Source organism: Gymnoscopelus microlampas (assembly GCF_963454915.1).
Source record: "Gymnoscopelus microlampas genome assembly, chromosome: 6".
In the NCBI taxonomy this organism is placed as follows: domain Eukaryota; kingdom Metazoa; phylum Chordata; class Actinopteri; order Myctophiformes; family Myctophidae; genus Gymnoscopelus; species Gymnoscopelus microlampas.
Window position 1 is genome coordinate 31454539 of NC_139943.1, and position 20692 is coordinate 31475230.

Sequence of the window (20692 nt, forward strand, 5' to 3'; positions counted from 1 at the left end):
CTTCCGAGTAATCTGCACCAAACATTAAGACACAGAAACGTATGGACCACCTTAATATCTTCACTATTTGAAGTGGTTAATTCATGATGTACCCTTCCTAGAAACTTAAAGAGTTCCAATTACTTGGGTAAATGTACTTTGTTGCTGTCGACCACTGAGCGTTAGGGTGATTTCGAGCACCCAGAAGGCCAGAACATGTCTGTGCCCACATTCCGCCACACTTTACCTTCTGTCTTGCAGTAACCATACATGTTCTCTCACACTATCTCAGCTGCAAATGGGAGGTAGGGATGATGTATAAAGGCACGTTTCCTTGCAATTGTCAATAGCAAAATGCCATTTGACTGAATGTAAAGCACAATCAATCATACTGTTAATTTCTCGCATGGTGCTGTTGGATGGCCGAGCATGGTGCTGTTGGATGGCCGAAAGAGCCTATCTGCTAGTGACACCCTTGTATGATGAAGTAGGACATTTATGAGAAACTAGTTGAAGTGTGCAGTCATGCGGTTTCTGCCCGACATGTTGGAACTGAAGTTTAGCTGTAGTGAGATTTAACACATGAGACAAAAAACCTTGTATTAAATTACTTTTAATAGAACAAAATCAGTCAGATTTGGAATGCATCTCATAACTTGGCACCGAGAGCGCATTTAAGTTACACAAGCTTCTGGTGGCCACCATTAAAGGTGCTGTGATATTTGTTGTTAGTGATAAATAGCTCTATTGATAGTTATCATTGCTATAGTGTGTGTTCACAGGGGTCTCCTCATCTAGCCAGCTCAAAACATCTTCAGGTCAGGATAGCAACTTCATCTAATCAGTTGAGATAAAGCTTACAGGATAAACTAGTGGAAGTGGAACACAAGCTAATCATCTTTGTGGGATTCGCTCTGATTGGATTAAATCTGTAGCCCACCTGAAAATGTATTGCATTTGCTGAAGAAATTGACAAACACACTATAGAAAAATGATAGAGCTTGAACAAAAACCCTTTTCTAACAAAAGAAATACCACTTGCAGCACCTTTAAATCAGGGATGAATACAGCAGACACTTTGCATCTGTGACTATCTTCCAAAGTTTCTCATCTTATGTTATATTACCTTGGCCTTTTAGCTGGTGGCTTGTATTTCTCAGTCTTCCTGGCTGTATCAACATAGCCCTCACAAGCCAGTATTTGGATGAGATGTCATAAAAAGTGATGCAGTGAGGGCAACCAATTTGAACAACATCCATTTAAATAGTTCCATCCCTGCACATAAAGGATTCAAAGTTCCAAAGAGTGTTATATCATACTATTATCGTTTACAAATGACGTTCTACTTTTTCAAGTCACTACATTATAGGAACTGTAACCATTTATCACAACAGTCGATATAAAAAAGCATCTCACACAACACACCAAATCAATAATAGTTCATGTTTAGAAGGTAAAGTTTGCTGCTCCTGAAGATAGGACCGCCTTCATGCCTTGTTACTTGGCAACCTACAGGACAGAGAAAAGCACAAATGGTCATGCAGTACAGTACACCTACGTACAATATATATAGCATATGTTTCACTGCAGTTAGTCTGTAGAGAGACAGGATGCCATTGTCTACAGTAGACAACATGGGAAACCTTTCCTTCATTTTTAAGCCCTGTACAAAATATGTTACATTAAACCTATGCAAAAGTGCATTTTCTTAACTAACTTTATTTTCCACTAATGTATGCACAGAATGTGAGGTTGCATGTGTGGCGATAATACTGATTTCTGGGCAAGACCAAGATTTTTTTTACACCCAGGGTTATCCTGTGCACTGGGACTCTTCTGGTCTATGCAGCTTTATGTGTTGTGATGATCCGTAATCCATGAGGTTTGCGGTGTCCTTACCACTTCCTTGTCACCTTCATTATGACCCTTGACCCTCCTTAGGCTTCTCTGGTGGCGCTTCGATCTCTTCGACTCCGGCCTGGGTCATCAGGTCAGCGATGTTCTTCTCCAGGTCATCGATGCGTGTGCTCATCTCATCAAGTGGACACAGTTAAGGCATATAACTCACACATACATGGTACATAATTATGTTTAGATCAATTCTATTTTTACTATTTTTTGATCAACAAAAACTATTGAGGCTTTTCAACCCCAGTGTCCTCCTTCTGGGGCGAACATGCTCACAACTGAGCTTGTAGATCAGCTATTTTCTGCAATTACATTTTTTTTAATTAACAGGCAGATAATAAACAACCAACTCGTGTACAACTGTGGCCTGGCATCTTGAGTGAGGCAGGGAAGGGAGTAAAATAAATTTAACATACAGTAGGCACTGATTAGAGCATTGTCATTTGTGTTTGGATATTTCTCCCGATGATCTGGTCCGACATGGTCTGGAACTTATCCTGCATCTGCTGTAGCAGTGTCTGGACCTGAGGAACAACAAACACATGGAGTGTTTTCAGGAGTGAAACCACAAGAATAGGAAAAGGATAAATACCTTGTACTGATAGTGATAAAAAAAAACATCACACGTTCTGAGCTTGTAGGTCTGCTAGTTGCTATTATTTTTTATTAAAGAGGGCTTAAAGGTGGGGTAAGTGATTTTCTTTGGTTAAAATAAGTGTTAAATAGCTCTATATTCTGATAGTTATCGTTGCTATAGTGTGTTGGTTCACAGGGATCTATTCAGCTCTTTTTTAAACTGAAAATAAACCTTTCAGGTCAGGATACCAATTTCATCTAATCAGGAGAGAATGCTTACAGGATAAACTAGAAATTGGAAGTGATCAAACAAATGTACTGTACTCATTGCTATAGAGTGTTAAGAGACATATCGCTCTTTATTAAACAGAAATTGCATTTTCAGGTTGGGCTACCAGTTTTATCCAATCAGGATAGGAAACTCAGACAGGATACAGATTAAACAATTGAAATTGGAAGTAATGACAAAGAAATGAGCCAGAATTGAAACACTATAAAAATGAAGCTGATAAATGGGTACTCTCCTGATTGGCTGAAATTTTGCAACCCACCTGAAAATGAATTTTCTGTTTGAGAGCTGGAGAGACAGGAGACAGACACCTATTACTGAACATCCTATGCCTATAGCAATGATTACTATCAGGAATAGTGCTTTAACCTTAACAAAAAACGTTTTGTTTCTTTAAACCAAACCTTTCGCCCTACCTTTTAAGTGACGTCATCGCAATATGACAATATCCTAAAACCTCAGATATCTATTCTCATATCACTATCGATAATATTGCCCAGCCCTGCTCCCTGGTATAACATGTTTTATAATAATTGCTTGATTCTCAAAAAAATAAGATAATCGTCTTAAAAAGCTGCTAATGGAATGGTAAATCAGAGCATGATGGTGTTTTAATTGCCATGGTAACCATCATCAGACCACTGAGTCCAAACACCCCACCCATGATGTATGCTTATTGCTTACACCAAAGCGGAACATTTCCCTGACAACAATGGTACACTTCATTATGGAAAAGGATAACTGCAGTCAGAACTAAAAGACAGTAGAACATTTAGGCAGTGGTTCTCAACGTGGGGTCCCACCTGGGTCCCCAGCAAAATTCATAATAGCATAAAAATCAGTTTAACCACTTTAACCCTGCATACAATGGCCGTTTGAAAATAGCCGATCTACAAGCCTAGTGTGACACATTGTGGGCTTGTAGATCGGCTATTTTCGACAGCAACAAAAAACAATATAAACATTTAGAATTACTAGAATTTTAGCAACACATCTTGTATAATGGGGATGCCAGGCTGACACAAAATCGCTTCAGATCGGGGGGGTCCGTGGCCAAATAAAATATTAATTTGGGGGTCCGTCCTTGACATGAAAAAGTTGAGAACCACTGCATTCATTTAGGAACTGTAGTCGTGACTCAAGTGGTGATTTATTTGAGCTATGCTTCATTTCCATGGCAACATGGTCAAACATTGTGTGTGGAAGGTCTCTCTCCTGCACAGATCAAATTGCAGAAAAAAAGCACATAATTGGTGATAGACAATACATGTCAGTGTAGCCAATTACTATACATGGATTTAAATTATATTAATTGTATGCCTACATTATAAATCTTAATTAATGTAAAAGCATTGCGTGTGCGGGGGTGGGGGTACATGCAGTCGCATTCCACCACGCTACCAGTGTTGCCATGTCAGCTTATTACATGCGACTTTGGGCTTGTTTTTCTGTAAAGTTGCTTGTAAATATTGGTGGTTGCGGTTTTTTGGGCTTCTAAATTGTACTGTAGTTGCTCATTTTGGCTTGTTCCCTAATGTTGTTTAAACCAGTGGTTCTCATTTTCATGTCAAAGACCCCCATATTAATATGAATTTGTCTGCAGACCCCCGAAAATATTTGTGCCAGCAGGAACCCCCCATACAAGATATATGTCAGAAATATTCCACATTTTCTGATCTACAAGCTCAGAGCTTGTAGATCGGCTATTTCAAAATAGCCAATGTATATGTTTAAAATGCGAAGGGCTCGCTTTTTTTAAGGTTGTTTTCATACATCTGGTTGCTTGTTTCTCTCGCGAAACGTGGCAACACTGTACATTACCTTGACATTACGTGCAATTGAGATGATCAACCAACACATCCATTTGATTATTAATGAACACAAAAACACTCAATATGATAGAAATTAATGCATGATTAGTGCATTTTTACCCCCAACTCACTAGGTTAGCTGGCATCCTGTTACATTAATGTTTGTCTTATTGTATGTTTAATTACAATGTTTTGTTTGTGTCACTGATGAGGACGTGCATCTAGGGACAGTGTGCTGCAGATATTCAATTGGCTGTTTAATAGCAATGTCAGGTGCAATAAATCTATTGTGCATGATTGTCCCTCCTTGGTCAAAATAAACAAACAACATGAATACATGCTAGCCTGTTAGCATGCTAGCATGAATGCTGCTGATCTGACTGTGATGGGCCAGTGTGTTCTTTTTTTGTTGATTGATTGAATACTCGTCTCTATTGACAGTTTTTTTAAAAGCACAGAGTTACAGTTCTATACAAAAGGATGGTAAAAAGGATTAAACCCAAGAAAGCACTGTGGCTTGTTTCCATTTGGGTCCTGTGTATTCAATTCATCGAAAAAAATGTGTGGAAAAAAGTGTGCTAGGCTAGCCTACAGCTATAGCTAATCACGACTCACCACATTGGTCAGATCCTGCACCGACTTGGGGTCCGTTTCGGCCATTATGATGACTCTGATACACGATGATCGATTATTGGTGATCAATAACAACCGAGATGAAACGTGCTGTGTGTGTTGAAGGTATGATATAGATGTGTTTGTGAGGTATCTCTCTAGGTGGTAGAATTGGAACCACCCTCCTTCTCTCTCTGCTCTGTGGTGTCAGCAGCTCAGCAGTATTGCCATATCTTGTGAGAGAAATAAGCAACCAGGTCTAGGAAAACAAGCCCAAAATAATCACCTTTGTTCACATGAGAACTTTAAACCTATATGTATTGGCAAATTATGTGAGCTTGTAGATCTACTATTTCAAAAACTCTTACAGTCTAACGACACAAATGCTCCCTGTGGCACAAAACATTTTCATGAAAATATTTGAGAACCACTGGTTTAAATAATAATTAAAAGAAATGTGGAAGCAAGCCTAAATAAGCAAGTAAAAAGAAAAAAAGCCCAAAAAACTGCAACCCGCAACTACCAATTTTGACAAGCAACTTTACAGAAGAATACGTCCAAAGTCGCTTATAACAAGCGGACATGGCAACACTGATCATCATCATCAGCAGCAGCAGCAGCTCAGCTGTTTTCCTCAAACAAACACACAACACGCACACGCACGCGCGCGCGCACACACACACACACACACACACGCACGCACGCACGCACGCACGCACGCACGCACGCACGCACGCACGCACGCACGCACACACACACACACACACACACACACACACACACACACACACACACACACACACACACACACACACACACACACACACACACACACACACACACACACACACACACACACACACACACACACAGACAGATATATGCACACGCACACACACTCGTGTCTCGCGGGGTTTCGGTAGAGGAGGAATGTGGAACAGTGTTGCCATGTCTGCTTATAAGCGACTTTGGGCTTGTTTTTTCTGTAAAGTTGCTTGTAAATATTGGTGGTTGCGGTTATTTGGGCTTGTTTCCTAATGTCTTTTAAACCAGTGGTCGTCAAACATTTTCATGTTGAGGACCCCCGACCCCCATACCAGATTTGTGTTGTTAGAATGTTTCAAAAAATATTCAAAATGTTTCACTTTCCCAAAGACTTTCTTTTGAAAATAGCCAACGTATGATGATGTTTAAAGTGCTCGTCTTCTTTCGGGATTCTTTTCATAGACCTGCTTGCTTGTTTTTTCGTAAACTCTGGCAACACTGATGTAGAACGCTGAGTTCTTTCCCAATGGTGATTATTTATTTATTTTTTCACTAACACAGATTGGCATCTCGTGGCTTCCACGAGTGTTGCTGGTCAACCCACCACCACGTGCATCCGTGCATGTTGTTGTTGTTGTTGTTTATTGTTTGTGTTGCTTACCACTACCAGTCAACAACAGAGTCATCTTTCTGCGATCAACCATGAGCTGAATGATTATGAATGAATATAGCCTACAAATGGATGTATGTAAATAGAGAGACTGAGAGACGATGTGTGTACTAGCCCACTCTCCACGATAGCTTTCGTGGAGTGAGGTTCCAAACGGGGCTATGTTTGTGAGTTCGTGCGCCACTTCCACAATCTAACCCAGTCTACATCGGTACACGCACGTGCGTGGACGCGACGCACCGATCACTTGAGTGCACGTATGTAGCATTGGATCAAGACTATCATAGATGTAGTTTATCGAGTATGACTTATACTATCTACGATAGTCTTGGCTAGCACCCCCAGTGTGTCCTGCACTTTCACCAGTATTAAAGCCCGTACTTCTCCGTACATGTACAAAAAAATATATACGGTGCTTTCCCGGGTGTCCCAAATGTTAACTCGCGCTACGGAATATTTGTGCAATGTATTAGGCCGTATTTTTCAATATATATGTGTTTTAATCCCGTCTGTGTCGGATTCTGTCGGAAGTGCCCTCAATGGGCGGTAGTGACGGGGCGCATCTGGTGAAAGCCGGTATTACACTCAATGTAAACAGGAAGTAAACGAGGGGGGTGGCTTTCGACCACAGATGGGATTAAAACACTTCTTTATTGCAAAAATATGGACTAATACATTGCACAAAGACTCCGAAGCGTGAGTTAACATTTGGGGCAATCGGGTAAGCACCATATATATTTATTTGTACATAAACGGAGAAGTACGGGCTTTACTGGTGAAAGTGCAGGACGTACTGGGGGGTACTAGCCAAGACTGTCGTAAATACGAAAGTAAAAGTCAGACTCGATAAAATACATCTATGGTAGTCTTGATCCAAGGCTAATACAGAAACGTGCACCAATCTCCTGCTAGGTGCACGCACTAGATCGCGCGCGTGCACGTACTGATGCGTGCACCACTGATCTCCTCCTGAGTCCTGAGTCCTGGCTGCTAGAGAGAGAGAGTTGGAGGATTTAAAAGTTGGATCGAGCTCTCAGTTTTTTTTCGGAACTTTTTCTTTTGTTGCGTAGTTCATGATCTATTTATTACGTCTGACGTCCTGGTTCTGAATGTGAACACAAGGTGAGTTGGACATGGACAATAATAATAATAATAATAATAATAATGATAGCCGTAATATGATAAAAGCTTGAAACGGCATGGGTAACCCTCCCCCATGTCCCATCAGGATGCGGAGTGCAAGCAGGCAAGACAAACACCGGTATTTTGCCAAATTATTACCTTTTATTATTTCTTAGAATAGAGGCTGCTATATAGTACAACATCATTTACGCTTTGACAAAGACCGTATCCCTTATATCCGATTTAAATGTTGTGCATTGCAGACATAGTGCAATATCTTCTTCATATGGCAACTGAGGTTACTGTACTGTAGGTACATTTGATATGTGTGTATGACAGTATAAATAGACCCAGATATTGTGGTCGCATTGGGTTACATTGTGTTTCATGTGTTACTGCTGCTGCTGCTGTAGTTTCATGCAGTGAAATGTGTAAGCAGTGGTGGGAAGTAACTAGGCTTTATTTACTCAAGTACCCTACTTACTACTTAAGTACAATTTTGAGGTATTTGTACTTTACTGGAGTATTATTAAAGACTACTTTTGGTACTCTTTAAGTACATTTTGCTACCAATTATTTTGTACTTTTACTCAAGTACATTTTGAATTCCGGACTTTTGCTTGTAACAGAGTATTTCTACATTGCAGTGTTGATACTTTTACCTAAGTACAAACATTCCTACTTCTTCCACCACTTTGTAAGTTATAAGTTCAGACATGTTGACATAGCACTGCCCGGCCCCTCTAAGCTATGTTTTGCTTTATGTTTGCATAACTGCTTGTTCAGTAACCAGAACTATCTGACACATCCAAACAAGGTGAGTAAGTCTACTGTACTCACTGTAGTGTACATGGGGATTTAGCAAGACAGAGAGGGAGTGCCAGCTTATAAAGTTTCTCAGTAATGTTCAACTTTAAGAAACTTGTAAAAAAGAAGAAGCATATCTGCTATGTCAATGTTTTTTCTCTGTGTGTAACACCTCTGTTGCACTCGCTCACTTTTTACTTAAAGCAATACCACAATGTAGAAAGTAAAAGTCCTGCTACTTGAGTAGGAGTACAAAAGTATTAACATGAAAATGTAATTAAAGTGCCAAAGTAAAAGTATTCACATGTCTAAAAGTTTGTCAAACCTTTTTGTAAATAGCAGACCTACAAGCTCACAATGCGTGGCATCGTGACGCCTAGTGAGCTTGTAGATCTGCTATTTTCCAATAGACAAAGTAAAGGCTAAAATGGTTAATGTGTGTTTTGTATTAATAATCTAAATCTGTAAATTAACTTGTATCTAGAGTTTTCAAATACTTGTATTGGAGTACAATGTGGAGTAGAGATGTAAAATGGACATACTAAAGTACCTCAAAAGAATACTCAAGTACAGTACTTGAGTAAATGTATCTAGTTACTTTCCACCACTGATTACAAATGAGCCTCTCATAAAAGTTCCACAGAATTAATCCAGGCTCAAAAAGACAATAACTGCCTCTTGACTCAGAATGAATGAATGTCACAGAAGTGTTAGTATTAACAGAATCACATGTCCTTCTGCTATAACCTTCACCTGGTTTCAATCAGATTATCATGTAGGTTACTCTACTGTATGTTGTTGCTGTCAGGCAAAAACCTCTTAACGTTTTTGTGTTTTTTCGTAAATGAATGCCCTATTTGATCATGCTACAGTGTAAGACAAAAGTATCAAAAATAGCAGATCTACAAGCTCAAAACGCGGTGCGAAGCGATGCGTTTGAGCTTGTCGATCTGCTATTTTTGCTATTTTTGAATCTCAATCCTGAAAAGTAACAGTTTTGGCCATATGAGGTGTTTTCACCCGACAGAAACGATATGCTTGATGCAACCTTTCCCTGTTGGAAATATTGTCATCTTATGCAGCTGACTTATGCAGAGCAGCAGATGTCAAGAGGGTAATAAGACACTGCTCATCTTCTCTCTCTCTCTCGCTCTTCATTTGGAAGGAGGGTTTCATATCAGGAGTCTGTTGGTGACTCTGATATGCTGCTATGCCTGAGCATTATCAACACACATCATGTGTGTGCTTTAAGCACGTATCAAGGGGTATTTCATTTCAGCCACTTAAAGTAAACCCTTTATTCTTACTAAAGCGGACCTGAGTTACAACTGTACAATGTCAGGGGGTGGCAGTGGGGGTGGCAGTGCGGCGGCAGTGGCTCAGGGGTAGAGTGGCCGGGTAGAGTGAACTGGAAACCGCAAGGTTCCCATTTCGATCCGGGCTGGGGGGCTCCCCCAGAGTTAGTGTCAAAGTGTCCTTGAGCAAGACGCTGAACCCCTAATTGCTCCCGATGAGCAGGTTGGTGCCTTGCATGGTTTCCTCCGCCATCGGTGTATGAATGTGTGTGTGAATGTGTGTGTGAATGGCACAATCAATGTAAAGCGCTTTGGATAAAAGTGCTATATAGATGCACCATTTACCATGTCAGCTTTTTTCCGTCTACACCTTAATCTCTCCGCCAAAAATAGCCGATCTACAAGCGCACAACACGTCGTGCTGCGACGCGTTGTGAGCTTGTAGATCGGCTATGTTTGGCGAATGTTCTCCCAGAATGGGCATGCTGGGATTCAAGTGGTTAAAACATTTCTCGGGTCATTTTGACATCTTCTCACACAGTTTGTAAGTTGCAAGTTGTAAGTCTAAATATTGACTCAAGCAACGTAAAACTGTCTGGGGTGCACACAAAAGCCAGAGTAGATGTTAAAATGACAACAGAAGTGTTTTAAAGTTAAATGCTCCTTTAAACCTTAGTTGACCAGGGCCCTCCAGGGCTCTTTAGTATACTAGGTCTGACGGCTAGTATTTCCTTCTACACCGCCAAAAACTGTCGATCTACAAGCTCGCAACATGCTGCGTTGCAATGTGGTCTGGGCTTGTATAGATCTGCAATTTTCACCGAATGTTTCCCCAGAATAGGGAGAAGTGGTTGAAAGTTTCCCTTAGAGGAAGTTAGCCGAAGCCGTGTACTTATCATTTCAGAATGACTGTAACCTTTCTTCAAATAATATTTTGTTGAGTTTGCTTTTGTTCTTTTACCAGACTGACCGGCAAACATGTAGGGGAAAAGAGGAGTTCAGCATTCAAACTGGTAGCCAAGACTGTTCACATTTTTGACAACCTGTGTACAAAGTCATTCGCAATAGAAAGGCGGTTTAAACACCGTTCTGAAATATTTTTCAGCTGTTGGTCAGCTCTCGTCAGTTATTACACAACTATTACCACGATAATTCCTGTTTCACTATGTCTAATCACTCACTGCATGCAAAACAGAACTATGTAGGTCACATACAGTAGTGTTTTGTTTACATAGCAGAGAGCCTGCTCTCGCAGGAAGCCACACATATCCAGGAAAGGAAGGAGTGATCCGTCTGTTGATTACTGCTGGGACATAATGTGGCGTGACATTTCCAGAGACATTTATAAGAGAATAAAATGAAGGAAAGTAGTTTTTTATCGGACCACCATTTAAGATGAGACAGAAGTTGTATTTCTACAGAGCTAGAGCTGAAAGGAAAGTGGAATAATGGCTAACAATAACAGTTCTGTACCCCTTTGTCACTGCTATGGTCAGATACCCGCTCTGTGCCACACAGATAACAGTATCAAGGAAGAGTCAGCGGAGCGAGTGTCGTTCCTACCCCAAATTCCACAATGACTAGTACTTGTGTACTAGTCATTGTGTGTGTGTGTGTGTGTGTGTGTGTGTATGTGTGTGTGTGTGTGTGTGTGTGTGTGTGTGTGTGTGCGTGCGTGCGTGCGCACGTGCGCATGTGTGCGTGCGTGCGCACGTGCGCATGTGTGCGTGCGTGCGCACGTGCGCATGTGTACGTGCACGCATGCGCGCATGTGTACGTGCACGCATGCGCGCATGTGTACGTGCACGCATGCGCGCATGTGTACGTGCACGCATGCATGCATGCGTGCCTGTGTGTGCGTGCATGTATCAGTGAGTGAGTGTGTGTGTATGTTATGGACATACACACACACTTGTCTCACTGACTCTTCCGTTCTGTCCCCAGTTGCGAGTCGACCCCCCCACCCTCCGCCGTTTCTCCTCGACATCCCTGAGTCTGCGTGTGTGTGATGGACGCAGAAGGATTGGGCCTGCCGGAGGAGGAGGAGACTGAGGCTTCCTGGATGCTGATGTCATGGCTTGCGTCTTGCATCATGGTGTTCGGGGGGTCCGTGCCGTACCTGCCCCAGTACCAGGAGATCCAGAGGAGCGGCAACACTGAGGGCTTCTCCACCAGGGTGTGCCTGGTGCTGCTGGTAGCCAACATACTGCGCATCTTCTTCTGGTGAGCTCACAAGTAAAGTAATCACACATAGGGTTACATTTCTCTGTCGCCACGACTGATTTCAGTCATTTGCGTTCCATACTACAGTATGTCTTTTCTCTTGGCTAAACTCTTGGCTTTCTCTAAAGGTTCATTTGGTTAAAGGAGTAAAGAGTGTAGAGTCGAGTCGAGCCAGTTCCTTCTTTGCAGGGCAAAAGTGCTGTTTGTCTAGTTAACCACATGAACCCTAGCATCCCTTTTCTGGGTAGAGTTCTAAAATTCCTCCGAAAATGTTTGCTAATTAGCCGGGTCGGGCCGAGCCTCGGGTTCCGTAAATGAATGATTGAATGAATGCATGAATGAATGAATGGATGAATGGATGAATGAATGAATGAATGAATGAATGAATAAATAACATATTACCCCCAAAAAATACATTTCAACTGACCCTAGTGGCCGAATGGTAAGGCCGACGCAAATGACAGTGGATGCGTTGATTGCAGCTCAAAGTTAACTTAGTAACTTACTCAGGTATCTAGGTAACTTACTCAGGTATCTAGTTCGTTGCCGTCCGACCTTCCTAGCCTGTGTTATAAAAAAATTACTGGCGAAAATGGCCAGAACTCAAACATCGAGTGGCTGTTTTCAAGATGTTTTGGCCATTATCTCTGGAACGGAAGGTCCAATCTGCTCAGTTCGTGTTAAATGCGTGACTTTGAGGACATTAAGCATAGAAAGGCCGGGCCTAAAATTATGGTAAATGTTCGGGCCTTAATTTTCAGGCCTGTTGAGAACTCTAAATCTGGGGCAAACATTTGGCAAAGAGATTTGGAATAGAGGGGAAACAGGAGTGGACCAAGTATAGAGCCCTGAGGGACCACGGTCAACTATTGTAAGTATAGGGTTTAAGTGGTTAATAAGCTTTCTTTCTTTCTTTCTTTCTTTCTTTCTTTCTTTCTTTCTTTCTTTCTTTCTTTCTTTCTTTCTTTCATTCTTTCTTTCTTGCTCTTTTGGAAGCACAGGGCACTCAAACTCCATATCTCCATTTACCGGTAAGTTGGATGGTGAAACGGTAATGGAATCACAGAATGAAATGAGATGATAGAATGCTCCCATTTAGCCTGGCTCAGAGCCACCACAGTGAGACTTCTTCCAAAATGGTTTTACACTGTGGAGAGCATAAGGTCATTTTTATGAATGGGACAAAGGGAGAGGACATTTAATAGATTCAGTATTGAATCACACGGTGGAATGTTCTGTGATTAAATGCATAAGCCTGGAAATACTCATAGGCCATGTGTCACATCATTGATAGCCGATAAGGAGGGATATAATAGAATAGAATCTCGAAGACTCGATTTCAGATGTATTATACTGATTACGCTCAGGGGTCATCAACATGTCCGTACACAGACAAACGTGTCCGTGGCAAGACTTTTGAATTTTGGTTATAATGTGTACGTAATCTATCGTAAATATTCACAATCATTTTTTTAAAGAATTTGTTTGAATGATTTTGGTGACCCGTAAAGTGTCGGGATGACATGCTCATTAATATGTCGTGTTGGTACCAAGCCCCCAGAGCCACGGTAGAACACTGAAGCGGCCGTCGCCTGGTGGTCAAATCTGACAATGCAATAATTTAAAAAAGCCACTGCGCATGCGTCTACTGTTTGAAACCCGAGTGATCAAGACCTCCGCATTTGTACTCCTGGGTGCTTCAAACGCCAGTGAGCAACTTTCATTGAAATGAATAGCTGGGGTCTGGGTAGTCCGCCCTTAGATATATTATACGGAAACCACAACCCTTGAAACTAACAATTGAGTGGGCCAGTGTGAATGAACACACTGGCCCACTCATGGCAGCATATCAATGGTACAGGTGTGTTACCTGTTTATTAAGCTAGTACTTAAGCTATAGTACTTTCAACCATAACTAACGAGACAAGACATCAGTTGAATGAGTTTGGGGACAGACGTCATCATGAGACAAAAGTAGTAACAACATAGTGTACATTAAATAATTTTTAATGGGAAAATGAATTGCAACAACTATGCAGTGAAGAAAGGGAACTTGCAAAGCCACTTTCTGACAAACCACAAATCATTTGACTAGACCTTTTCAGCAGACAGAACTGAAGGAACTGAAATCTCAGCCTTATGTATTTGTGTACCATACATGGAACTGGATAGAGCTCTCTCATCATTATTCTAAGTATTTGTCTCATCAGCAAGCACTGCACAGTGATGGTGAAGGAAGAGAACTTGGAAAGACACTTGCGGACAAACCACACGTCATTTGACTAGACAATTCCAGCAGACAGAGAACTGAGAAAAATAAATAAACTAAGGAACTGAAATTTTCAACCATTTGCCATATAAAAATATCAGTGCCAAGTGCAGTCATCAGTATGTTAATCATAAATAATGTTTTTATTCTTGTTTGATGTGCATTACACTTTTTTTTCCCGCAATTATACAAATTAAACTATTGTCTTATTCTCTTTTTATTATTTGAATTAAGGGTCTAAAATAAGATGAAAAGGTAGTGGCTAAATAGATCTCATGCCCATAATGAGACTGTTGGGGCCCAGAGCGGGCTCTTTTGTTCTAACCGTCTTGAATTAGCACTCGCGTCACAGATGTGTTTCATTGTTAACTCATAGATCGTTTATTGACTCAGTGTTTGTGGCACTAGTGTTCATGCAGACGCCCATGGGCTAGTCATTTGGGTTTCTGGTAAAATTATTGACCAGTTATTTTGTATGTCCGTGACAAAAATAAAATATTGATCAAAATGTCCGTCTCAAGCAAGCATGGTGATGACCCCTGATTTCGATTCCTATCTCTTTGTAATCTTGGTACCCAGTGTTTGATTGCATAGGCTGGCAAGTGAGTTGCAACTTGCTGATGCCTATACAGTAGATCCACAGATGCAGTGGTTAAACTGTTCCTTGTTTTGCTGGGGACTCCTTGAAACCCCCTCAAAGACCCCTGACCCCACTTTGAGAACCTCCGCGCTAACTTGCATCCGCTTTTGTTTTTGACTGGTTCCCTGCAGGATTGGGAAGCAGTTTGAGCTGACCCTGCTCTTCCAGAGCGTGATGATGATCCTCACCATGTTCGCCATGCTCCACCTGTGCTGTGGCGTCCAGAACACCAACCGGGTCAGCACCAAGCAGCACAGACTCTCAGGTAAGCTGCAGCGCTGTCACAGAAGCTTGCACAGCACTACGATGCGAGAGTGCGGTCTAGCCAACACCAACTCGGGACTCCCGAATCGCTGACCTCCACACCCTCCTGTCTTAGCATCAGGGTCTTGAGCTCTACAGTGTTGTTAGCGCCGCTGTCGCGCCGCAGTGCATCTACGTAGGTGGTGCGCTTCTTGCCTGGCTTTCCCCTGGGTTGGCTCCTACAGTGTCAGTTTGCTTGCCACTAGTTCCGGGTGCCTGACAAAGTGCCTCATCCTTCTCGCTCTGACTTTGTCTGTGACCCGTGGAAGGTCCCCGTAAAGCAGTGGTTCTCAACCAGTGGTCCGGGGACCACCAGTGGTCCTTGAGGGGTTTCCAGGTGGTCCCCAGCTAAATGATGGAGAGTTGGAAACCAAATGGACGCTTATAGATCATTTACTCTTAAGAGCGTAAAATGAAACCAAATGGACCCTTATGGGTCCATTTGGTTTCATTTTATGCTCTCAAGAGTTAAATTATTGTTAAACAATTAAACAATTGTTAAGAATTGTTCTTTTGATCAACGTGGGCCTGTTGTCTCTCCTGTGGTACCACAGCATGGAATTCTTATCCAACGACAAAATCTTTTAAGTTTTGGACCTGAGTCTAAATCTCATCAAAGTGTGGTCCATAGCTCAAATGCCAAATAAATAGTGAACCTTGATATGAAAAGGGTTGAAAACCACTGCCATAGAGGACCACATTTCTGATGTGGTCCGTCAATGTGACATTTGTGCCATTCATAGCATTCTTGTGTAGACTCCATCCAGGACCCTTTCCGTTGTGCTGTGAGGGTCCAAGTGTAAGCAAGTTTTGTGATGTTACTAAGATCCTCGTAGAGTATTAAGTAGTAGTAATGTGTTGACTCGCACTGTCTGTGTTGCTGATAATGAGCCTGGCCACAAACATGTCTGGTTTTAGTTTCAGTTTCTACTTCTTGCCAAAAGAGGGCGCCAATGGAAAGGCTATAATAGTGAGGCGGCTATCTTCTCTTGAGCTTAGGACTTTGATCCGTACCTCTCCTCAGTTTGCACAGAAGGCTTTGGCCTACATCAGTTGTTCTCAAGGTGGGCTGTGGGGACCACCAGCGGTCCTTGAAGGGGTTCCAGGGGGGCCCCAGCAAAAGTAGTTCATATAGCGTCAAAGTCAGTTTAACCACTTTGACCCTACATACATCAGCTATTAGACAATTGTCTATCTACAAGCTCACAACGTGTCGCGATGTGATGCGTTGTGAGCTTGCAGATCTGCTATTTTCAAATAACTCTTGAAAAGTGCGAAAAATCCAATGCTTTTGAAACATTTCAACAACACAAATCTTATAAGGGGGGGGGGGGGGGGTTCCCCTGGCACAAACTATTTTCAGATGGGGGTCTGCGGACGAATACATATTAATTTGTTTTTGTTTTTGTACATGAAAAGGTTTGAGAACCACTGACCTAGATGTTATAAGAAGCCATGAAGGGTAATGAAATGAATGAGAACTGGACTGGTATTGATGGATTTATTAAGATGTGTGAATGTGTGAAGCAAAGCAGAAAAGTCCTATTACATATATCACCCACTAGGATGTCATATATAGGAGATTAGCCTATACTGAACACTGACGGCGATTGTGTGTGTGTGTGTGTGTGTGTGTGTGTGTGTGTGTGTGTGTGTGTGTGTGTGTGTGTGTGTGTGTGTGTGTGTGTGTGTGTGTGTGTGTGTGTGTGTGTGTGTGTGTGTGTGTGTGTGTCATTGGGGATTTTATCCATCATAGAGACAGGAATTGTGATTAATTCGACAAACATCAAGAGTCCAAGAGCATGTGTGTGTCTGTGCAAAAGCAAATGCTCTGGTATTTGTGTGTGTGCATGAGTACGCGTGTGTCTCATCTCACCTCTCGCGTCAGCAACAGGAACATATCCAAGTTCATTTTCAGGGTCAGTCTTTACAGCGTAGATTTATGGGTAATTGTCTTTTTGATAGAGGCTCAGGTTGATTGCCTCCGCAAATGGGCCGGCGGAAATTTAATCTAAGTTTAGGCTACTTTTTTTTATGGGAAACTAGACTATAGAATGACGCTTGATAATGGAATGCTATAATACCCTGAATAGAATGTGTTATAGTAGACATCAATTGTGATAACAGCTTAATTTGTATCATTAAATGATAATGTCTGGAGGCAGGCTCAACTTGTAGTGAGATGATTCATGCTGTGTTTCATCTTAAAGTGTAGCAGGGTCGATTGGTTTACACCACTTTGGTCCGGTTTGAGTGTTAGGAGCAGCTTGGCCTCTAGGGGGTGGTAGTGGGGCTTTTAATGTGTTGTTGCTGTGAAAAGTGAGCGCTAGCTTGTAAGTTTTCCATGGCCTGCACCTTTTTTTTGTTGCATTGGTTATTTGGGCTGCAACAGTTATTTGAACTAATCAATTTAATTGATTTTGAAAAATTATCGCTGATTTAATAAAAATGAAATAAATAAATAAAAGCTAGTTTTATTAAATTTAGCGTTTTGAATGCATTGAATTAGTGTTGTGACTATTAAATTATATGCAATTATTAACAGTATTACATCTGTGATTTTCCTGCGTTTTGACTGTTTGCTGCATAGGCAGCACACTCCGGAGTTAACGTAACAGTTACAGTGCAGTGCGTACTGTGTACTATCATCCCAGTACGACCACTCTCACACACCAGGCAGCCGCTCTCTGAAGTGCAAACCTGAGCTCCGGTTTCACAGACAGGATGAGGGGGGGGGGGGGGGGGCTCAGGAAAGGGACACAAATAGATCTGAACACCCTGTGTCGTCCCCAGTGTTTTGTCTGTCCCTCCCACTGTCCCTCCATCCATCCATCTCTCTCTCTCTCTCTCTCTCTCTCTCTCTCTCTCTCTCTCTCTGTCTCTCTCTCTCTCTCTCTCTCTCTCTCTCTCTCTCTCTCTCTCTCTCTCTCTCCCTCTCTCTCTCTCTCTCTCTCTCTGTCTCTCTCTCTCTCTCTCTCTCTCTCTCTCTCTCTCTCTCTCTCTCTCTCTCTCTCTGTCTCTGTCTCTGTCTCTGTCTCTCTCTCTCTCTCTCTCTCTCTCTTACACAGTGGTTCAGTTTTCTAATCTTGATAAATCCATCAACACCGGTCATCATTCATTTCAATACCCTTCATGGCTTCATCATGTAATATCTAGGCCAGTGGTTCTCAAACATTATTCATGCCAAGGACCCCCAAATTGATATGTATATGTGAAAGTAGACCCCCATCTGAAAAGATTTTGTGCCAGAGACCCCCAGAGCAGAAGATGTGTGCAAATGTTTTGTTCTATATCTATATATATATATATATATATATATATATATATATATATATATATATTCATTATTACTATTATTATATTATTAGATCAGATCTACAAGCTCACAATGCGTCGCTACTTTTGGTTAAAGTCATTTTGATGCTATATTAACTAGTTTGGCTGGGGACCCCCTGGAACCCCCTTCAAGGACCCCACTTTGAGAACCACTGCTCAAACAGAGCGAGTTCCACTTGTATATCAGTGAATTACGTGCCATGTCATTTGGTGTGTCCACTGCAGCCACTAAATGACATCCACAATATTGCGCATCCATACATCTATTATTCATATCTGTAAATGTTGTATGCCATTCCTCATAGCCATGTTGAAATTTTGGTAGAATCCTGGGCTGTATAGCCACCTGGGCGTGATATATTAAAGCAATAACTCAGTCCAGGGCATGGTATGTTGTCAAATATATCACTGCTCAGGGATAGCCTGCATAAACCATTTATCAATCTTTGTGAAGCTCTGCCTGTCTGTCATCCGTTGCTGTTTCTGACACTGTCTGGCATAGCAATGTCACAACATTTTGTTGACCCCAACCGTTGACGCTGTTTGAAGATTTAAAACTACACCTTTTTTCCTGACACAGTCATCAAAGCATTTGTCTGCCCCCATTTAATTTGCCTAAAGGGGCAGTTGGCATTCGCTGCAATTATTATTTTCATTATTTTCTTTCAAGTTCACCAATATCATATGGTGATGACACACAGCTCTGCACGTCGTCCTTTTAAAGCTCGATTTATACTTTGTGGTATGATGTGATCCAAAATAGCTAATGTACAAGCCCACGCTTGTGTATCGCAGAATGGGTTCTGGATTGCAGCTTTAAGCATAAAAGCATTACCATATCCTTTTGGAAATCATGCCATAACTACACAATGGCATGCTGTTACATAGAGGCGTCGAGGTTTGTTTCTAGCTTTGACTCCACTGGCAATGTTTCTGCCCTTTGATCACAATACCATGGGAGGGGTTTTACATCTGTCCTGTGTCATTAGCTAGCATGTCCTCCATTTGTAACATTCTAAAGATAGATGATCACCTGGGCATTGTGTTATCCAACCAAGAGCAGGTGTAGCAGCACGCACCAGCCGTACACAAGGACTGATGCACCACCTGGGTCCCAGGTTGGTTAAGGCACAGGTTCTCAAAGTCCACCAGTGGTCCAAATGGACCCTTACGGGTCTGTAACGCCAAGAGAGTATACAATAGGTTATCTCTGGGACCCCAATCTACACTGTAAAATCCACAGTGTCACTTTAGCTGTTAGGGGTTGTCTTTCTCAGGGACACTTGATTCCGTGACATTCCGATTCCCAGATCGCCTCAATCGCGTTTGGCATCATAGATTTTTGTCCATGTTTGACGCATCCACAGTGATGTCTCTTGTGGTGAAAGCGTGCTAATTGGTAAACCACTACCGTCCCAAGGGCTGATTTCAGTTGTCTTTGTCCTTTTTATTAATCCCCTCATCAAATAAAGGGCAAATAAAGGCTGCGGATGTGATATAAATATATATAACTGTATGACAATGAGCCGACAGTGAAAGACAGTTGTCCTTTAAAGGTTTAGCAACGGGCTATAATGCACCATGGTGTCCAAAAGAACATGATCCTTTGTATTGTGGGATGAATTAAATGATGGAGAATAGCTCATTAGCTAGAGCTGCAAAGTAAAATCGGGGTCCATTTTTAGAGTCACATTAATTCTGGTGTTTATTGTGTGTACAACGGGCGCATACATTTTCCGCATAATGGGTCTCCCCGATGTGAGCTGACTCAGTGACTTTGCAGTGACTTCCATTGACTGCCCCTGGGCTCCACATTAACAGTCCTGGCCCTGTGGTACCGGGTGAAAAGGATACGAGGGGGAAAAGGGTCGCGAAACAGTGTGTCCAAATGTGAATAGGACCTCAGGCTAACTTTCATTTCATGGTTGCTAACATGAATGTTGGTAGAGGTAACTTTGAATAAAAAGACAAAGACAAGTGCGACAGATGTTGAGGAAGTATCTGGAAGCTTGGAGCATCATTTGAAATGATTGATTGTGTCCGAGACTAACTGAGTGCTATGAGATGTCCACTGAATATCTGTAATG

General features: G+C 41.8%; 2 protein-coding genes across 4 annotated transcripts in view; one reads left to right on the plus strand and one right to left on the minus strand.

The window, feature by feature from the left end:
• Positions 1-576: 576 nt before the first annotated feature.
• On the minus strand, positions 577-5380 carry hsbp1b (heat shock factor binding protein 1b). 2 transcript variants are annotated; one of them, XM_084061090.1, is made up of 4 exons: positions 5179-5380; positions 2345-2411; positions 1893-2019; positions 577-1488 (listed from the first exon to the last, which is right to left on the minus strand). In XM_084061090.1, exons 1-3 carry the CDS (start codon positions 5221-5223, stop codon positions 1898-1900), a joined length of 234 nt encoding a protein of 77 aa, XP_083917216.1. In that variant the 5' UTR covers positions 5224-5380; the 3' UTR covers positions 577-1488; positions 1893-1897. The 2 variants fall into 2 exon arrangements, with proteins under 2 accessions (XP_083917216.1, XP_083917215.1); XM_084061089.1 differs by having other exon boundaries at positions 1879-2019.
• Positions 5381-7601: 2221 nt separating this feature from the next.
• LOC311047253 (solute carrier family 66 member 2) overlaps positions 7602-20692 on the plus strand; it is a 104861-nt gene continuing 91770 nt past the window's right edge. The window contains exons 1-3 of one of the 2 annotated variants that reach the window (XM_084059907.1): positions 7602-7732; positions 11779-12057; positions 15098-15231. In XM_084059907.1, the coding sequence (XP_083916033.1) occupies positions 11843-12057; positions 15098-15231 (349 nt within the window). In that variant the 5' untranslated portion in view covers positions 7602-7732; positions 11779-11842. Of the gene's footprint in view, positions 7733-7836; positions 7872-11778; positions 12058-15097; positions 15232-20692 lie in introns of those variants that run through there. The other variant, XM_084059908.1, reaches the window with a different exon arrangement.